The sequence below is a fragment of the Lepidochelys kempii genome, chromosome 7, assembly GCF_965140285.1.
Source record: "Lepidochelys kempii isolate rLepKem1 chromosome 7, rLepKem1.hap1, whole genome shotgun sequence".
In the NCBI taxonomy this organism is placed as follows: Eukaryota; Metazoa; Chordata; order Testudines; family Cheloniidae; genus Lepidochelys; species Lepidochelys kempii.
Window position 1 is genome coordinate 90,918,099 of NC_136386.1, and position 22,027 is coordinate 90,940,125.

Here is a 22,027-nt window from a genome sequence, read left to right on the forward strand (position 1 = left end):
AAGGGAAGATTTCATCGCCAATATCTGTAATTGTAATAAATATAAATCTTTGTAATTTTACAGATTATTTTTGGGAATAAAGATTTTTTACCCCACACTTACTTTGGTGAGGTGGTTGCTGTTGAATTTTGCCGCCATATGAGTTTATCAGAGATTTGTGGTAATATCCTGTTTGTGCTGTGTGGATTTAATGAGAAGAACTTAAATATGGTATGTATAAATCAGGGTGTTTGTTTTGTTTTTTGTTTTTTGGAAAGACTGATTTATCCTTGAAATTGTCTGCATTGATTTGTGATAAATAAATGGAGCCGCTTCCTGAATGAAACTTCTTGTGAAATTTAAATACTTCTTTTCAGAGCCGAGTACATGTGTATACAGCACATGCCCCAGCGGGAACATCTGTACAAAATATGATTCATTGGAAACAGGTAGAATTTCTGAAACATAAAGTGCCCTTCAATCGTAATGTAAAAATTATATGTTGTATTTGAAAATTGATTTACGGTCTGTCTCCGATACTATTCTGTCAGGAAACGTTGTCATTCAGAATAAATTATCAATCCAGATGGCATTGCCTCATCAAAAAAATTAATTATCCCTTAATGGCCTAGCACAGTATGTTTTGCAAAACAGACCCTTGGCAGTGTCATGAAAATACCTTAAATGCAAGAAATCTTATAGGGCAGCACTACTATTAAGGATATGTCTACACTTACTGGAGATCGACACTGCTGTGATCAGTGCAGCGGGGGTCAGTTTAGGAGGTCTGGTGAACTGAAGACCTGCTAAATTTAGCAGCAGAGCACTCTCCAGTTGACTACGTACTCCACCGGAACAAGAAGAGTAAGATAAGTCAATGGGAGAGTGTCTCCTGTTGACGCAGTGTGGTGTGGACACTGCAGTAAATCAACATAAGCTACGTCGACTCCAGTTATGTTATTCACGTAGCTGGACTAGCGTAATTTAGGTCGACTTACCACAGACAAAGCGTAGACAAAGCCTTAGGTTTTTTTTCTTGAGTAAGATGTTAATTATATTGCAAATTGATATTGACTGCCAACCCACACTCAGAATACATGGGACTGCAGCAAACAAAATATCAATTTTTTTCTGTCATGCTATTTAAATTATAGATAGATATAGCAGAGTAAACATGGTGTAACCATATATTTTTAATACGTTCCCCTTGTGGCCGTATATCTGTTTAGAAGCACCAGACTTGCTCTGCTACGTGCATTCCAGTTACCTCAGGGTAGTATGACAACCCAGTTTTCGTTCAGCTGCTGTCTCCCTGTATTTCACCCCCTCAGGTTTTTAAGGCAGAGCGAATTATTAGCCTCTACATGTGAAAAATCTGCAAATGTATGAAGTAATGAACCTATCTTTTCCTCACAATGATCACAATTATGTTTACTAAAATGTATATACATTTGATTTTAACCTTATACTCTAGGCAATTAAAACTGGTAAACTAAAAGCTTATGACTGGGGAATCTGGTTCAACCGTTTGCACTATAATCAGGTAAACCTCTCCAAATGGGGAAATATTTGTCTTTCTGTTTTAAAAAAAAAAAGGGGAGGGGGAGGGGGAGAGATAGCAAAGGCTAGGAACCATTTTCAAAATTTATTTCAAAATAGAATCACTTAGTTGGTCTTTTCTTCCAGTTGGAATGTCTAACCTTGCATATTACATGTTTCTGTTCTGTTACTGTTTCTTTAAAGAAATTAGGAAAACTTAGTTCCAAAAATGATGCAGTGAATTTCCTGGTTGAAAATTCAAATACGAACTGTCAGGGAAATTCAAAACTTCTGATTCACAACTCCCTTGTCCTCAGTGCTATCCTTTCCAGAATGACAATAAATCCATTATAAAGTTGTTCTTTGTTTTAAATAATCCTCTAGTGACATGAAACTCTTTTTTTTCTTTTATAAATCCCCCTTTTTAAAGGATACTCCTCCCTTATATAATGTGAAGCGCATGAAAGTCCCAACTGCAATGTGGAGTGGTGGAAATGACTGGCTCGCTGACTCTAAGGATGTTGCCCTTCTGCTCCCACAAGTCACTAATCTGGTTTACCACAAGGCGATTCCTGACTGGAACCATTTGGATTTCATCTGGGGCCTGGATGCACCTCAGCACATGTATAATGAAATCCTTGACTTGATGAGGAAAAACCCGTGAAAATAATGTGGCTATAGGATCAAGGATTTGATTAATTTCTGTTGATATCTGTTTTTCTTGATTTTTAGTGAACTACAAAACTGTTTGCATACAAAACATAATGGTCTATATTCACTATATTTACTTTAATAAGATTCTCTTTAATGATCTTAAATATTAGGTCAGCAGCATATACGTATCCAAAGAAAGTAATTCAACTAGCAACGTACATTTTAAAAGCACCACACACAAGTTTAAAGTCTTCTGCTTTCTAAAGTATGTATCGTAAATTAAATACATCATGAATAGGAGGGTAGATCTGCTTCCAAGATGATTTTCTTAGCTGGTGTCTGGTTGACCGTTTCTGTAAGGTGAATTGAATGCATGGGGCACAACTGATACATGTGGCTAAACTAGACACGCAATCACATACCCAAATTCAGAAAAGCACCCAAGTTGTTAATTACTTTTTAAATATGTAATTGCTTTGTCACTGGAACTATGCTGATTTTAATGCAGCTGAGGATCTGGGCCAGATTTTATTTCATGGTACCAGTCAGCCACCTGGGGTCAGGGTCAATACTCCTGTCACATGACCAAAAGTCATTCTGTACTAATCCCAGTGATTATCAATACAGACCATGAAGAGATCCAGTAGGCATGTCTTTTTATTGTCCCCTTGAAGAAGAAGGTAGTAGAAAAAGGCTATTAGGAGGAGATTGTTCTATATACGTATTAGCTGATGTGTGCCATTAACTAAAAATAAATCTCTGCAACTGTAATCTATCAGCTCTATTTACATAGCTTTTGAATTCAATAAAAGTAAAGTTCTTTAAATGTTCAAATTCAGAAATGTATTCTTTCTTTTGTTTCATAATTAGAAGATCAGAAAGGAAGAATCTGATAGAACAATCTTGAATGATAAATAGCAAGCTAATGCAACGATTACGAGATCCTAATATTTAATGCTCAATTCAGTGAGAAAAGACACACACTGTTAACATGTAGCTGATATTCACATTGAATCAATATTTAGGTTTTTTTGCCAAAAACTTAATTCAAAGACACGTTTCTTTTACTTTATCAAAACACCCAAAACAGACTGCAAAATCACAAGGAGAATCTTGCTAATTGTTTAAACTGTGAACAACTTGAGACTCCGCATCCTGGTTCTCATTAGTCAAAAACTTTAAATAACTTATTCAGTAGTTTTAAAGATATAAGTGTCTTAAATCTTGCTTATTAAAGCCTAAGAGACCTGCTAAATCTGAACAAAACTATATCCGCCTTTTAAAGCAATCAGCACATTTGTGCATGCATAGGAGTCTGAGAGCATTTCTCTCCTCCCATTGCCATGTACATACATAGAAAACTAAAAATGGTGTTTCTCAATTCTAAAACAAATTCTAGCACAAAACAAATGTTTCTGAGAGTTAGCAAGGGTTAGAAGCTACATTTCAGTCTTAGTTATGTTGTTTACTATTGCTTACATGAAGTCTCAGAGTAGAAAATACTTTAAATAGAAAAAACACTCTCCGATATCAAAAGCATCTTAAGATGGCTGTAATATTAATTTTTTAATTTTAAATTAGTTTACAGTATTTGCTGCTTGCAAACTCTGTAGCTAATAATGCATGCAAGAGATGGTGGGGGGAGGGGGGCGGGAATTGAAAACACATTTTTTCAAAGAGTACCAAGAGGTGATAAAGAATATGTCTTCGAACATGTCATAGCTTTACAAGCTACCCTCAAATCCATTAGACCATCATAGATGGTTGTAAAGAGAGGCTCACTGAAGTGGACCAGAGAATGGGATGCCTGAAAGATCCCAAAAGTGCACAATGAAGTTGAAATACTGCCCACTAGTGTAAAATAAGAAAGCCTGCCCACTGGCAGATCTAACTTGAATCAAATGAAGGAATGACTAAAATCCTTAAAAGGGAGCCAGGAGAACAGCATGTTAACTTCCTTCTGACTTGCATATCATTGCAATTGAAGATAAAGGATTTGATTTAGCGATTGGGCACATTGCAGTTTGCACTTCAAAACCTGTTGAGAGCATGCCCCCACTACTTATAAGAGAGCTTTTTTGTCTCCAGCACCCAGGGGAAGATCTGAGGCTTGCTAGAGACTTAGACTGTATTTGGTAAGAATATTTCAAGGTAATCAGCTTACAACTATGGATGTAGAAATAGACTCTCAATGCTAGACATTCTAGTTTGTTAATGTAAACCAACATCTCCAGGAGAAAGGATTCAAGTTTTTTTGCACTATGGTATCCAGCCAAAAAAGATCCTAAATGGTGAAAAAGCTAGATTAGTTAATGCTCCAGAAAAGGCAGATAAATGATTTAATTCCTATGAAGATGTGGATAATTTACAAAGAACTGCTGGAGGGACAGGTTGCTCCCCAGGAAGAAGAGGAGAAAGATGGAAAGGACAATACAGAAGAGACTGCAGTGGAGAACTGTCTTTCTAAATTGCATTGTTGGTTATTTTCTTCTTTGCTGAAGGAATTGGCTTAATTAGAAGGGAATGAAAAATGTTTGTCTTTCTTACCCTGGAAAAATTGATCGAAGCTTTGCACCTAACTCCTATTTCCTTCATGGGTTGAACCATTAATTTTGATTGATTAAGTTTGAATCTGAACTTCACATCTCAGACCCATCTGTAGTATCTGTAATGAACAGGATATTAAGATATAAAGTAATTATGGCTCTTTACACCACATTTACTGAGTCTCTGACACTCTGTGTGGTACTGCTGTTTTACAGGACTGAGACCCAACACAGCATAATCAGTGCAGCCTAGAGCTTCACATAGCCCTGGCTGAATATTTTGTGCCCAACATAGTATATGATGACCAGTAAAATAAGCAACAGGAAAACAGGACTCAGTCCTGCAGTTTTCAGCTTATAAAAGTTATGTGTTAATGGACAAGACGGTGCTCAAGAATACATAGCATAGTTCCTGAGTTTTGCAGGCCCATTGTAACTTGTTTTCTTAGGCAGACTATATGGAACATTAAGCTACTTAGTCATAACTGGTGAGGACACATTCTGCTTGGAGGAGTTAAGCATGATTCAGATAGCACTAATATGAAACATATTATTCTAGGCTGACCCAAGATGTGGCATTCTGTAGCTGTACCATGTTTGATCCATGGAATTGTTTTGATGCAAGGACTCTCTGACAGCAGGTCAAATGACCATCCTGAATGTATATGAATATTGTAAGTAATGTATTAAAGAGAGAGTTGGGTCGGGGGAATCTCTGAGAAACAATGAAATATACATTATTAATTCACCTTATTTGGTGGAATAAACTGACAGAGGCTATAATAAATAATGCCTCACAGTTCAGATTCCTTGAAAATATCCCACCAGAAACTACGTCCAGTAAAACCCCCTAATAGTAAATACATGGCCTAGGAAAGCCTTCAAAAAATGAAAACCTGTTGGCAGTCTGAGACCAAAGCCTTTGATTTTTTTTTTTTCTTCCTGCAGAGTGAAATAATTCAATACAGGGGGTACCCTAGTGAAGAGCATGATGATGTGACAGCAGACGGCTATATCCTTAGTGTTAACAGAATTCTTCATGAGAAAGTAAATGCTGACAACACAGGTAAAATTTATGTCCGTATTAAATAGGAAACTTGTTGTAACCTTAAATTCCTCCCTCTCTTAAATATGACCTAGATTACAGCAATACATACAGGAGGTTTTCAGGGGTCTTAGCAAATTCTGCAAATCTAAAGATGGGGTTCTACTATTGTTACGGGGAGCCAGTATTTTTCTCTATAGTTTTAGTTTTATGGGGATGTTTGTGGTGTAGAATATAAATTTTAATTTCTATAATATGCATGAAAGAAAGGATTTGTGGCTATAAAAATTAAGCCTAGAAGTTTTTGAATGTTTTTGCTGACAGACATACTAGTCTTCATTTCATATCAGTTTACTGACTGACAATGAACAAAAGTTCCTTATACATCAACTGAACCATCTTGTATTTCCATCCCTTATGCTACTGTTCTTCCTAAGCATTTCAGCAGGCATTCTGTCTGCTCTGCATGGATGTGTGTGATATTTTTGTGCAGAATGGAGGAGAGTTACCCCGAGTTACCTGAATGCTAGTTTTCCTGCATGTGACAGTCTAGTCCTGGCCTCCAGCTGTGGAAAAGTCCATCTGTAACTTCAGCATTGCAGGAATTAAACAATGTCCCTGCAAGGACCCTCAAACATGCCCATACCCTGCTTTCCACTCTTAGTCCCCATAGAGAACACATCAGCAGTGCAAATTGTCTTTATGGTAGGTGGCAGAAAATGCTGTAGAGAAGCACTCTAAAAGCTGCTAGAGGACCGTGAAGTGTATATGAGAACCAGGGAGAATAAAGATGCAGGTAAAGGTCTCCTAAAAGTCAAAGGAGTACTGGGCGGCGAGGGAGCACAAGAGGAAAAGTGGGAGCACTACATAGAAGTCAGAGAAAAGAGGGAGTAAGCAAAATCGGGAGACAAACTGAAGGCTGATGTGATGAAAGGCTTTTGCCTGTGTGGATGGGAAAACTGAGTCCCGGTAGTATGAACCTTTATGGGTGTGAAAAAGAGGCTAGGAGGACTGAAGTGCCACTGCTGCAATCTAAATGTTGAGGTCTAAGTGAATTGTTCTGCCTTGAGCAACATTATCTCTTGTCCAGAAGACGCACCAGCCACAAGTCTAAAACAGAGACCATCAGTCTGTAGGCTTTGTTGCTGTTCAGGGAACCTTTACAGTATGGGGGGACAGTAACTGTAGAAGTAATAGATAAAGGGGGAACCTTTACAGAATGGGGGGACAGTAACTGTAGAAGTAATAGATAAAGTATATTTAATTCATGCTGATATTGTATTGTTGTATAGTGTTTTTGTAAACTGCTGTTATCCCTCCAGTGAGACTGGTACTGGGTTTTCTGTCTCTTTTTCTTTGTGCAGTCTCCCAAATTTATGATGTTTTTTGACTAACTCCTGTCATTTATAAGTCTGAAAATAAGTCATTTGGAGTAAGCAAAAACCTAACAGATTTTCCAAATTTTTTGGTATCCATTTCAAACGTAAACCACTAAGCCATCAGTATTATTATAGACATATATGAACATCATTCATATAAAAGCTTCATACGTTTGTCTGAATGCTGTGTAAATTTCGGTTACTGTTTTAGTTTAATGTTTGCCTATGTAATGTGAAAACCAATCTCTTCCTTGGCATCCACTGTTCATCTTCTTCGTAGTGCTCTTTGGAGATGGTTTCTTTTGAAGTAGTATAAAGCTTCTTCTTCTGTCAATCTATTTTTGCACACTTAATTTTGAGTCACTGCAGATGCAAGCTTTTTGTCAGAATTTGCTGACTGAGTGACATGGAGATGGTTCAATTTTAATGAAGATCCTCTGGAAACCAGCCAGGTTTCAGAACCCTGCCTGGGAGGCAGGTTTCCAATGGACACATGCTTAATTTCCTGTCCCCTTGCCCACCTTGGCTCCTCTGAAGCCCAGGTTTCCAGGGCACACAGCTCCAGGGCAGCCTACCAGGTGGACTGCTCTGAAGCCAGGACTCCATTCCCTTTTGTGGATAAATCTGAAATTTTGGGGATTTGTTCCGAATTGAAATGAAACCATATTTCAAAATAGTGAAATCCTCTGCAAAATGGAATACCTTTCTGTGCCAGCTGTATTAATTTTGTAGAGAAATCATTTAACTAGCCTCAGTTGTAAATAGACCTTTTGGCTGTTAGATCGGAGGGCTTTAATTGTATATAGTAGACCAGATGTATGCTAAGGACATGAGCTACGCTGTCAGCTTTAAACTGCTTGTTGGAGTACCAGGGCTGGTGAAATGTTTCTATCACATCAATTTATGGAAAGGAAGGGGGGAGAGATGGGCCTCTGGTGGTGGAAGACTGTGGCTGGTAGGTTCCAGAGCAGGAGTGAGTGGTTGTTTGGTTTGGAGGAGAAGGGGACTGAGAGTTTGGTGGTGAACTTAGTCAAGATTGTGGTGAAGGCTAGAAATGCTCTTTGGTAGTGGCATCCCCTCCTAGCCATTCAAACCCTTTTGGTCCCTGGAACCACTTTCTCTGCAGCAAGACATTAAGTGATTCCCCTTCTGGTCTTGAGCTGCTAGTTTTCCTGAAGTGGAAGGGAAGGCTCCTTTACCTACTAGTGTACTTCAGATATCAGCTCTTTGGGACAAGTGTTCACAACTGAGATCGAGCTGGGATGATTGGCAGATACTTATTTATTCTAGGTCACTTACACAAAACTGTGTGTATATATGAGTGCTGCATATATCACTTATCAGAAGCTACTGAATGGGGAATAAACATGGACACTGAGTGTGGGGGAGAGCAAGAGAAACTAATGCAGTGAGATACTGATATTATGGGAACAGGTGTGGAGTACCTGAGGAAACGGAGCCCAATTGCTTGCATTCTCTCCAATAGACAACAAAATCCTGGATCCAATAATCAGAGTGATGCTCACTAACCTAAGATACAACCAGACATGTACTGCTTGGAGCCTAAACTACATATCAAAATCAAATCATTTGAAAATCAAGTACAATAGGACTAATCCTGAAAGATACTCTCTGTTTGCATGTAGCTATGGTAATAGCAAGCCTTTCTCTTAAATCTTCTCTAAAGATTTCTATATTTAGTAGTGATGCATTTGAGAAACACCATTTTCCCCTGACACTTTTCTTGGGTTTAGACCCACTTGCACAAAAAATGAAAGGGGTCTATGCAATCTTCCTACTGTAAGGACATATGTCTTTTTAAATTAAAATCCTTTAAAATACAGTCCTTGGCAATTCAACAAATCTCTCTCCAGAGGTTAATGCTAGATTTAGGAATTTGACTATGAAGCATGAGTGTTGTTTCATTATCAGCGTCACAGAAGTTTTGCTTGTGTGGAATATTTGGTGTCTCTCTCTCTCTCTCTCTCTCTCTCTCTCTCTTTCGGGTCCGAAGCCTGTTGTGTTTCTGCATCATGGTTTACTTGCAGATGGTACCAGTTGGATCATTAATCTGGCCACAAACAGCCTGGGCTTCATTCTAGCAGATGCGGGCTATGATGTTTGGATAGGAAATAGCAGAGGGAACACTTGGTCCAGACGACACATAAACCTTTCAGTGCACCAAGAGGAATTCTGGGCTTTCAGGTAGACTGTAGTTTTGGGGAAAACTATGACATGACCAATTTATTTTGTTTTATAAAGTGATGCTGGGAATCCATTGTCCTGATAAAGTAAGAAGTAAGCCAAAACACTAATTTCTAATTTCACAATTTATAGCTGGATTTTCAGACGAGTTGAAATCTCCAGCTCCATTGAAGTCAATTGGAGTTGGAGTTGCTAAGCATCTAAAAAAATCAGGCCTTGAGATGTCAGACTGCACCTTCAGAATTAGTGGACACACACAAACACGTAGGTCGTATTGTCTTTCTCTGTTGATACCGTATTTGGAGTTCTCTGGGGATGAACACTAAAATTATTGTGGTACATGATAAATCCGTTAAGTCAAATTACTGACTGTATTGTGTGAATTTACGAAAGGAGTAAAACGGTTCTGCACAACCCTGCAACCCTGGCACTAAAAACAGCTGCAGTTGCAAAATACAAGTTTGGTTAGTATCTAAAACAATGTGTTCTTCTTTTAAACACAGTTAGTGCCTATGATCTATATTGTTTGGTGTAGCTGGAACAGAGTTTAAATATAGGTTTCAGAGTAACAGCCGTGTTAGTCTGTATTCGCAAAAAGAAAAGGAGTACCTGTGGCACCTTAGAGACTAACCAATTTATTTGAGCATAAGCATCCGATGAAGTGAGCTGTAGCTCACGAAAGCTTATGCTCAAATAAATTGGTTAGGTGCCACAAGTCCTCCTTTTCTTTTTAGTTTAAATATAGTTCCTTATGTCAGTTCCTGGCCCAGTGTAGAGGGGACTAAAAACATCTGAGGTGCTTGGGGGGAATAATATGGAGAAGCTTGTAGTGCTATGACTGTTTTTCAGTTCTAAGGCTTTTGGTGTTCAAATGCAGACAATTACACAACTGACATAAAGATGATCACCCTTCCTTTTATAGCTATGATGAAATGGCTAAATATGACCATCCAGCTGTGATAGATTTTATTGTGCAGAAAACTGGACAAGAGAAACTGTATTATGTTGGACATTCAGAAGGCACCACGACAGGTGAGTTGAGGGGAATGCAGTGTCTGTCGTTAACAATTGAACTCTCTGTCCTTTGAAGTCTAGATCTCTTCCACCTCCCCCAGCCCGCTACACACACACACACACACACACACACACACACACACACACACACACACACACACACACACACACACACACACACACACTTTCCGCTGTGCTGGAGATATCACATGTGACCAGAGGGGAACTTTTTAGGGCAATATCATGTTCTGATAGCTGTGTCATCTGAACGTCACGTTCTGGTTTTTGACTTGCTCATCACCGTCACCAATAACGCTGATCCAGCTGGAGTGTGTGGTTAAGGTGAAATTAAGGTGTACACCATGAAGTGCAGACTGTGCTCTTGGGTTTGTCCACATTAGAAAGAAAGTGTTAGGTCACGTTTTAACAATACATGTCCACAAGCAGATTACATTTTAAAATACCATTGCCCTGTCTTCTCTAGGTTTAGAATTTCATAGTAGCTGCCACATAGTAAAATAAACCATTTTATCCTAGGGTGGACAGGAACATAGAAATTCAGTTAAGAATTCTGTTGATACGTGAACCACAGTAGCAGCCCACTCAGCATCACAATAGTTATTCGGTTTCTGCAGTGCTAATGAGTAATAAATGCTTATTTCTTTTGCTCAGATAAGCAAATCTGGGCCTGCCAATACCAAGGAAGGACATCTAAGTAGGAGGTGCCATTCTGACAGTTGTTCTTCTGACTATAATCACGCTTTAAGGAAAACCTGAAGTATGCACACAGGACACTATTTATTTACAAGCCAGCAAAACTTTGTTCCACAACAGTGTTTTATTAAGCAAGGCAAAGGCACTAAATTCCATTCAAGTTACTTTAATCTGAAAGACAGTTTCAGACTGAAAGTGTCGTCATCTTATCTTCATACTTCAATGGGGGTTTTTGCAATGTGTCGACTGCAAATGTAGCTAGGGAATGTTTACATTGTAAACAGCCTGTGTTTTCAATTGACCCTTTAAAAATTCTCAACATTTCTGTTCTCCTTTCACTTTGTAAAATAGTTTTCACAAAATCTAAACATTGTGCTTGAACTCCTTGCAATAGTAACTTGTACATCTCTTTCTTCATTTTCAGCTTTCATAGCATTTTCAACCATGCCCCAGCTGGCTCAAATAATCCCAATGTATTTTGCCTTCGCTCCTATAGCCACACTTAAATATGCCCAAAGCCTGTTGACAAAGCTTGCGTTGCTTCCCGATGCAGTGATCAAGGTAGGTGATTTTTTTTAGACAGAATATCTGTTAACCAAAGTTAGTTGGACTTTTTGGTGGGGATTCTAAAACCCATTAGGACAGAACAGTTAAAATGAAGTAAGACATTCTAGGATTTCCAGAGATTTTACTGTGTAAATTTGCACAAATATTAAAACTAGTCACATATCTTAATCCATAATCTGTGTTTACTGTGCTAAAATTTACCCATAAAGTATATTATAGCAGAATTAGGAAACCAATTAGAGGGATGGGCAGACTTCAGAGTCATGGGGGAATGAAAAAATCTTGGACTATTCAGAGAGTGTATGAATAAAAGGAGACATGAGAGGTTTATCAAATAGAAAATGGTGTTGAGGTTATAACAAAGCATTGCCACTTACCTCTTTTCCTAATACAAGAAAAAGGTAGCATTCAGTAAAACTGAAGGGCAACAAATCTAAAACTCTAAAAGGAAAAAGCTTAGCAGGGTTCAAAGGAGGATTAGGCATTTATATGGTTAATGAGTACATCCAGCTGTACTAGGTAAGGTACAAAACAAGGGATTTTCGCCTTATTGCTTCAGGCGTGTTGTTCCATGATTCTCTATTATAAGGATTCTAGTATCTCCCTCTGAAGTATGTGGTACTGCAGAGACCAGTAATGGTACTGGTTGAACCAGAGGTCTGATCTGGTATAGTAATGCCTATGCTCCTGTAGCTTGGCCAAAAGACGGAGGGATAGTGTGGTAGTTTGGCTGTGTCTGAAGGTTGTAAATACCAAGGAGGGAGAGGAATTACTTAAGTCTATCCAAAAGGCGTAAGTCGAAGGAAATAATTAAGGATTAGAAAATCTGAAGGAAAAATTCTTAACTGTGAGGACAATTGGAATGGCGAATAGTATTCCACTTCCTAATCATCTGAGTTATTTAAATGTGTATTGAACACAGAACTTGAATATACTGTAGGAGACATTCTTTGATTGGCAGATAGAGGGAAGGGCAGGTTTTATCTCCAATCTTTGTAATTTTACAGACTGTAGTTGGCGTAAAAGAATTCATACGACAGAATTTTTTTGCTGACTTGTTTGTTGCTGAATTTTGCAGCTTGGTCATGTTATCAGAGTTTTGTGGCAACCTCATGTCTGAGCTATGTGGATTATAGAGAAGAACTTAAATATGGTACGTCTAAACAACAATTGTTCCTCAGATATTTTTTGCAAAACAGATTTATCCTTGAAATTGCCAACATTGATTTGTGATAAATAAGTAGATCCATTCGTGAGATGAAACTTGTTATGAAATATAAATGTTTCCTTTCAGAGCTGAATATATGTGTATATAACACATGCCCCAGCTGGAACCTCTGTACAAAACGTGATTCACGGGAAACAGGTAGAACTTCTGAAATATAAAGTACCCTGCAATCATTATGTAACAATTGTACCTGATGTTTGAAAATTGATTTTAGGGCCAGTCTCCTATTCTATTGTCATAATTTATTCTCAGTGCCAACAATTTATCAATCAAGCTGGCATTGCCACATTGAAAGAACTAATCGTCCCTTAATCATACTTTTGTCTACCCTTAGTATATGTGGCTTAGTATATTCTGCAAGCAGAGAACTTGGCAGAGGCATGAACATAGCTAAATACAGAGCAACCTCACAGGGCAGCACTGCTAGTTTCTTTTTTCCCTGTATAATGTACAAATTAGCTTGCAAGTTAGTACTCGGTGCCAGTCCCCACCCAGGATACATGGAAATATAATCAACAAAATATCCTTTTTTTATCTCTATAAAGGAATGGTAGAGAAGACATGCCATTGTCTCAGTTCAGGGCAGCAGCAGCTGTATTCCCCCTCAGTGGTCCAGCAAGAGCACCCACTCTTAGGCTTCCAGCTCACCAGCCATTGGCTTTCTGGAGTGGAAATCCACATTGTCAATCCCTTTTGACCTGGGTATGTCCAGGCTGCACAGTTCCCTGCCTTCACTGTGTTATTCCCATCAGCGGCAGATTGCCCAAGGACACCTGCTTGCTTTCTCTTCAGAAACGGTTAACAGGTAAAATTGCTAGAGTTAGAAGGTACGACATAGCACTTCCTATGCAAGCCTACTTTAGTCTTAAGTTAAAAACACTACACAGAAAACCTGTTAAAACAATAAAAGAACCTACATGCATGCTAATAAACTCACCAGACATCACCCTAATATGGATTCTGCAGGAGCAGTCCTTCAACCCTGTCATAAATATAAAGGGAAGGGTAAACCCCTTTGAAATCCCTCCTGGCCAGGGGAAAGCTCCTCTCACCTGTAAAGGGTTAAGAAGCTAAAGGTAACCTCGCTGGCACCTGACCAAAATGACCAATGAGGAGACAAGATACTTTCATAAGCTGGGAGGAGGGAGAGAAACAAAGGGTCTGTGTCTGTCTGTATGCTGGGTCTTTGCCGGGGATAGACCAGGAATGGAGTCTTAGAACTTTTAGTAAGTAATCTAGCTAGGTATGTGTTAGATTCTGATTTCTTTAAATGGCTGAGAAAAGAATTGTGCTGAATAGAATAACTATTTCTGTCTGTGTATCTTTTTTGTAACTTAAGGTTTTGCCTAGAGGGGTTCTCTATGTTTTTGAATCTAATTACCCTGTAAGATATCTACCATCCTGATTTTACAGGGGGGATTTCTTTATTTCTATTTACTTCTATTTTTTATAAAAAGTCTTCTTGTAAGAAAACTGAATGCTTTTTCATTGTTCTCAGATCCAAGGGTTTGGGTCTGTGGTCACCTATGCAAATTGGTGAGGCTTTTTATCCAACATTTCCCAGGAAAGGGGGGTTGCAAGTGTTGGGAGGATTGTTCATTGTTCTTAAGATCCAAGGGTCTGGGTCTGTAGTCACCTAGGCAAATTGGTGAGGCTTTTTACCAAACCTTGTCCAGGAAGTGGGGTGCAAGGTTTTGGGAAGTATTTTGGGGGGAAGGACGCGTCCAAACAGCTCCTCCCCAGTAACCAGTATTAGTTTGGTGGTGGTAGCGGCCAGTCCAAGGACAACGGGTGGAATATTTTGTACCTTGGGGAAGTTTTGACCTAAGCTGGTAAAGATAAGCTTAGGAGGTTTTTCATGCAGGTCCCCACATCTGTACCCTAGAGTTCAGAGTGGGGGAGGAACCTTGACAAACCCCCACTCAGGGGATTCCTTGTGGTCACAAGTTCATCACAGTTTAAGCTCAGAACAAGCACTCAGTCTTACATGACCTCAATAGGCCAAGTCCTTCCAACCCTCCCCTAAGGATTGGGGCCTTCCATAGGCCAGCGATCCTGTTCATTTGTTGGATCAGGGAGAAGGTCCTGAGTCAATCTAATCCCAGTTTATTTATCCTAAAATCCTTTCTTTGTTGGACCCTGGAGAATCCAGTTTGAAGTAAATTATGCAAACCTCTGCAGTGGCTTGTTTCAAAGGCTAACTTTGTGGGGGCAAATTCAGTAACAATTTTTTTCCTTGTTTTAGTTAAAACATGTACATTTGATTTTAATTTTTACTCTAGGCAATTAAAAGTAGTAAACTGAAAGCTTATGACTGCGAAATACCATCTAACAAAGTCCACTATGATCAGGTAAGGTAAAATGTGAAAACATTTTAGTATTTTCACTTTAAAAAACTGTAAAAAAAAAAAAAAAAAAAAAAAAAAGAGAGTGGGCATCATACTATCCCATTTGACAGCAAAAGCTATGGTAGCCAAGCAAAAGCTATACTTTAAAAAAAATTCCATATAAGGGGACAAATTATGTTCTCATTTATACCAGTATAAATCCAGAGAAATTCCACTGAATTTACTGTCCTCTATTTAAAAAAAACCACACACTTAACATATTTATGTAGTAAGTCACCAGTATACATTTGTATCTCTGTGCCTATGGTTATAATAGAGCATATTTTAAAATAAGGTCTAATTTATTTCAAAGCAGAAAAAAACTAGTTGGAATTTTCTTACTTTTCCATCCAATTTGAATCTCTAATCTCAAATATAAAATCTGTTGTGTTCATGTCTGATCAATTACTGTTGGTTTCTTTAAAAGAACTAGGAAACTCAGTTACAAAAATGATGCATCCCAATTTCCTGGTTGAAAATTCAAATGAAAATATCTGGAAAGTTGAAACTTGTGGTCCACAACACTCCTTGTTCTTAATCCAACTGTAAATTCTAGTTCGGATAGAGTACAGAAATATAAATGAAGTCGTTGCTAATACCATTATATTATTGCTAAAAACCTGCTGGGTTGCGTACCAGTCAGAAAGGAGACCAGTCTGTTTGGAGGAATTCGAGTTTTGTCTGCTGGGTCATTGGGGGCTGCAAGGAGGTGCAGGATATTTGAAGCATGAAAAGACTCAAAAGCAAGTCTTTGGCTTCCGCTAGCAAGAGGCATAGCACCTCCTCAGAGAGAGCTGAGTTTTTAACTGGAAGAAAAGCAGTTTAGACATTGCCTGGAAGCTCAGCGGTTGTGCTCTGAAGACTCATCTGATGGAAAAATATTGTGGTGATGAATCAATGTAGCCCTCTAGATACGATATATATATAATCTTACTTGAATATCTCATCCTTACTTCCAAACATTTTACAGTCATAAGATGAGAGGAAAAGAGGTGTTCAGGTAAAATGTAAAGAAGGCTTGTCTACATGGAGCAGTAAAGTGGACTATGCAGGTGTGATTTATAAAGCACACTAACAAGTAGCAGATTAATTGGTCCATATAGATCCTGCTGGTGTGAACTAAAAGTTCTCAGTGCACTAGGGAACTTTTAGTTCACACCAGCAAGGTCTACAGGGACCTATTAATGAGCAACACATTAGTGCACTTTAGAAATCACACTCTGAACATCTGCATTATTGCTCTACATAGATAAGCTCTCAGTGGCTCAGAAACTCTAGATACAAAACCAGGCTTGTGAGAAGGAAACAGAAGAGATCCTGAATTTTGGTTTCTTTTTTGTTTTGTTTTTATCTTGTCTGAGTATCCTGAAGTCTCTCACCTGCTGTGTGATTGTTCCTTTGAAAATGTCCTCTATATGTGGCAGCAGACTACGATAGTGGAGGTTTCAGTGTAAGGTTTAGGTGTAACTTCTGAGGTCATTAAAATTCTACAACACATTGAATAAGAATGCGTTCTTTCAGAGCCAGAAATTGATGAAACTCGTGTGAGAACACTCATTTTAAGCTCTCTCTCTATTGTCATCAAAATTGTGATATTTAAGTTACAATTATTACACATCATGTTTAATTTGAATTATTTTCTCTTTCAAGAACTACCGTAAATCATTATAAAGTTCTTTGTTTAAAATAGTCTTCTAGTAATGTGTAACTGATTGTTCATTGCATTCCAATCCAAACTTGTTTTCTTTTGTGAAATCTTTTTTTTTTTTTTAAGGATATTCCGCCTTTATACAATGTGACAGACATGCAAGTCCCAACTGCGATGTGGAGTGGTGGAAATGACTGGCTCGCTGACCCTACGGATGTTGCCTTTTTGTTCCCACAAGTCACTAATCTGGTTTACCACAAGGTGATTCCTGACTAGAACCACCTGGATTTCATCTGGGGCCTTGATGCACCTGAGCGCGTGTATAATGAAATCCTCGACTTGATGAGGAAGAATACTTAAAAATATGGCTTTGGGATCAAGGATTATATTCATTTCTGTTGATATCTGTCTTATTTGGTTTTTAATGAATTACAAAACTCTTATATGTAACAATCTATACTTGATGAATTTACTTTACTTTAATAAAATTCTCTTTAATGAACTTCAGTATTAGGGGAGCAGCACAAATGTATCCAAAGAAGGGAAATATTGAGTTGCAGTATACAATGCATATGCATTGTAAATGTAAATCTTTTGTTTTTCTAATGTGCCAAGTTTTAGAAATAAAGCACATCATGGACAGGCATGAAGGTCTGGTTCCAAGATAATTCTTTCACTCTGGTGTCTAGATGACCTTTTCTATAAAATTTAATTGAGGGTATGGGAGACAACTGATAAATATGGCTAGACATGCAATCACAATGGTACCAATTCACACTTGAAGAAAAGGAGTACTTGTGGCACCTTAAAGAATAACAAATTTATTAGAGCATAAGCTTTCGTGAGCTACAGCTCATTTAATCAGATTCACACTTGGTTTACTTTGAGTATGTGCATCATTCCTTTGACATTAGTGGAGCTACACTGACCTAATGCAGCCGATGATCAGGACTAGAGACTTTATTTCATCACCCCAATCATCTGACCAGGGTCAGTCCTTACTGCTGTCACAGGACTGAGGTAATGAACTGACCCAAATGATTACTAATACAGACCACAAAGAGGTGTAATTAGTTTGTTGAATGAGAGTGCAGGGAAAAGGTAGAGTTATTTTGAGGATTGTTCTACATATGCAAAATAAATAAATGTGAAACAAATCTCCAGATCTGTTGTATGTTATCTCTGTTTACCTACCTTTGCATTCAACACAAATAGAGCTTAAATATTCAAATTCTAGATGTGTTCTTTTTTTTTTAATAAGGGATCAGAAAGGAAGAATCTGATACAATGAATCTTGAAATACAGATATAGGAAAGTATCAGAGGGGTAACTGTGTTAGTCGGTATCCACAAAAACAACATGGAGTCCGGTGGCCACTAGACTCCTCATTTTTGTAGATATAGGAAAGACAATCTGACAGTTACAAGATTTTATTATCTAATTCTTAATTCAATGTGAAAAGAGATTTATAATATTAACATGTGGCCTAGATTTTTAGGTATATGTCTATATAGTGTGGTGGTAGGGCTGATTACTTCAATCTTAACTCTTCATTTTCTGACTCTGGAGTTCATATTTCTCAAAATAAACTCCCAGGAATCCAGGGTGGCAGACTTACTCTCTACAGGGAGGAATCTGCCAGTATCACTTCTCACTGGGCCCTGGGCTGGGAGCTGGTGGAGTGGGAGTGCATTGGTCCCCTTACCATACCCCACTTAAGGGCAAAAGCCCAGATGCAGGAGGAAGGCCCTAACAGTCTTAGTTTGGGGTCAGGGACCAGACATCACTTCTGAAACTCCATCTGCCTCAGAGAGAGAGAGAGTGTGTGGAGGACAAGTGCGCACTAACCACTACACTACCTAGCCCCCGAGGACCCTATCACAGGCTAATGGCCACTAAGTTCAGTTCTGATAAGATCACAAAGAAAGTTTCCTGAAGGCAGTTTCCAAGATCCAACAAACTGGACACTCTTTGTAGGTGTATGTCAGTGAAACAAGGACAATATCTACTCTGTGGGTAGAATTATGGCCTCACTGAAGTCAGTGGGAGTTTTGCCATGGTCTATAATGTAGCCAGGTTTACACCCTGTGTGTAGGCGTATGTCAGTGAAATGGGCACAGGGAGCTCCTAGAAGTGATCTGAGATTGGTTATCAGTTGTTACTCCATGTCTGTCTATGTGCCGGGTCATTCATGCCTTTCTGTAAAAACTCTCTGTCAAATGATTGTTTGACACCACTTACTAACTACATGAGCTGAACATCTGGCCCTCGATGCCTCTATTTGGCAGGACACTTGGTAAAACTGAGATACATCTCTCCATGTATTTATAATTTACATATTAATCTTAGAAATATCAAATGCAGTAGGAGTAATACTGGTTAGTATTCAGCCACACATGGTAAGACATTTTCTTTGAAACTTTCAAAATAGAGAGCTTAGAGCATGTCAGTAATGTTGTTTTACAGACATTTGTTATCATATTACAGACTCTAACACAAGAGATGAGGAAGAGAAGTTCTTTTTAGGTCCTGAAAACTCAGTTACTAGTACATGGCTACTGTCAATACAAATTCATTACTTTTAGCACTTGATGCTAGACTGGAAGTCTGAGACACACAATGTCTAACTTTATGGATGTCACTTTGTTAGCAGTGTCACAAAATATTTTTTTTGTTACATATATTCAGTGCATCTCTCTTTCAGGTACCAAGCCTGTTGTGTTTCTGCAGCATTGTTTGCTTACAGATGGTACCAGTTGGATCATTAATCTGGCCACAAACAGCCTGGGCTTCATTCTAGCAGATGCTGGCTATGATGTTTTGATAGTAGAGGAATGTCACCTAGAAGACAAGACCCTTTCAGTGAGCCAAGAGAAACACTGGGCTTTCAGGTATTATTACTATTTTTTTCTGTAATTGTAGTGCCCTGTGAACCCCAATCAGGATCGGGGCCCCACTGTACTGGGTGCAGACACAGTAAAAGGCAGTGCCTGCCTCAAAGAATTTACTAGCTCAATAAAGAAAAGGCATGACAGGTGGGTGGATGAGCAGAGAAGGAAAGGAGAAGGTAACAGTAGTAGGAATATCACGTTATGTATATTTGCTATTTGCATAATTTTGCAGATTTCAAGGTTTTTTCAAAATATTAAGTGGTTAACAAGCAAATTGCCTAATCATTAGTATTAGGAAGTGTATCAAAGACTTCACGGTAAAGGTTCATCTTGGGAGAGATTTGTAGAAGGACAGAATAATGGCTGAGTAAATTGATTTGCAGAGGGTGACTCATGTAATGGGCAGCAGGGAAGAAAGGCCAAACATGTTTGTGGTAAAGGTGGACAGCTGTGCAAAGGTGCAACAGAGGGCAGCATTGTTGTGCAGCTGGAGGGATGGGGGAAGGGTAAAACTTCCTGAAATAGAAAAGTGGAGCTGAGCTGCAAAGGGCCTTGAAGGTGAGGATCAACCATTTGTGTTTGATGTGGTGTAGAAGGGGCACCTAGTGGAGGGAGTTGAATGCACGGTGTAGGGCACAGTCAAAGCAACGAATGAAGAAGACTGTTTTCACGGCAGCATTTTGAATGGACCTAAATGAGATGAGACAGGAGTTAGGGAGGTCAGACAGTATGTTGCAATAGTCAGGAATAGAGATAAGGCTGTAGACTCTATTTCTGAAAAATTATGAGGTGAACAGCTAATCTGTTGAAAGACAAACCAATCAGGTCCCTTACGGAGTAGGGCTGTGACATTACGGTCCCCATTCAGTGAAAAGATGAACCAAGAATAAAGAATGAGTGTGTTTCTCATATTTCCTACACAGTGCTTGGATTTTCAAATAGTTGTGAGCACTTACACGTAAACATAGATATTATGGGATATATATTTGACATCATATGACTTGCATTTGACTACATTGTGAATTTGTGAAAAGAACAAATAATTCAACACTTGTTTTAATTGTGTGCTGTCACCAGACATTATAATTGGTAGAGACATTATTCAGAGATGACAACCGCATTTGCTCCGACCTCTCAGACAAACACCTACAAGATCTCTATCAAGCATCCTTACAACTACACTATCCACCTGCTGAAGTGAGGAAAAAGGTTGACAAAGCCAGAAGAGTACCCAGAAGTCACCTACTACAGGACAGGCCCAATAGAGAAAGTAACAGAACGCCACTAGCCGTCACCTTCAGCCTCCAACTAAAACCTCTCCAGCGCATCATCAAGGATCTACAACCTATCCTAAAGGACGATCACTCACTCTCACAGATTTTGGGAGACAGGCCAGTCCTTGCTTACAGACAGCTCCCCAACCTAAATCAAATACTCACCAGCAACCACACAACAGAACCACTAACCCAGGAACGTATCCTTGCAAAAAAGCCCGTTGTCAACTCTGTCCCCATATCTATTCAGGGAACACCATCACAGGGCCTAATCACATCAGCCACACTATCAGAGGCTTGTTCACCTGCACATCTATCAATGTGATATGTCATCATGTGCCAACAATGCCCCTCTGCCATGTACATTGGCTAAACCGGACAGTCTCTACGTAAAAGAATAAATGGGCACAAATCAGACGTCAAGAATTATAACATCCAAAAACCAGTTGGAGAACACTTCAATCTCCCTGGTCACTCGATTACAGACCTAAAAGTCGCAATACTACAACAAAAAAACTTCAAAAACAGACTCCAATGAGAGACTGCTGAATTGGAATTAATTTGTAAACTGGACACCATTAAATTAGGCTTAAATAACGACTGGGAGTGGATGGGTCATTACACAAAGTAAAACTATTTCCCCATGCTTATTTTCCCCCTACTGTTACTCACCCCTTCTTGCCAACTGTTGGAAATGGGCCATACTGATTATCACTACAAAAGGTCTTTTTTTTCTCCTGCTGATAATAGCCCACCTTAACTGATCACTCTCGTTATAGTGGGTATGGTAACACCCATTTTTTCATGTTCTCTGTGTGTGTCTATATATATATAGATATAGATAAGTGTCTGACCATTTTGTTCTTTACTATAGTTTCAACCAGTTTGCCAAGTAGTGAAGTCAAGCTTACCAGCTTGTAATTGCTGAGATCACCTTTGGAGCCCTTTTTAAAAATT

General features: G+C 38.8%; 1 protein-coding gene and 1 pseudogene across 8 annotated transcripts in view; both read left to right on the forward strand.

Annotated features, from left to right (window-relative positions):
• The window catches only part of LOC140914869 (lysosomal acid lipase/cholesteryl ester hydrolase), a 30,430-nt gene extending 27,446 nt beyond the window's left edge, over nt 1-2,984 (forward strand). For 6 of the 7 annotated variants that reach the window (XM_073353751.2, XM_073353750.2, XM_073353752.2 and 3 more), the window contains 4 exons: nt 64-210; nt 357-428; nt 1,454-1,522; nt 1,949-2,984. In XM_073353751.2, the coding sequence (XP_073209852.1) occupies nt 64-210; nt 357-428; nt 1,454-1,522; nt 1,949-2,182 (522 nt within the window). In that variant the 3' untranslated portion in view covers nt 2,183-2,984. The remainder of the gene's footprint in view (nt 1-63; nt 211-356; nt 429-1,453; nt 1,523-1,948) is intronic. The other variant, XM_073353759.1, reaches the window with a different exon arrangement.
• Nucleotides 2,985-4,936: 1,952 nt separating this feature from the next.
• On the forward strand, nt 4,937-18,161 carry LOC140915201 (lipase member M-like; annotated as a pseudogene). The gene is made up of 8 exons (XR_013636117.1): nt 4,937-5,392; nt 5,667-5,784; nt 8,102-8,109; nt 9,157-9,347; nt 10,270-10,379; nt 11,500-11,636; nt 15,153-15,221; nt 17,032-18,161. The product of XR_013636117.1 is annotated as a lipase member M-like (transcript).
• The last annotated feature ends 3,866 nt before the right edge of the window (nt 18,162-22,027 follow it).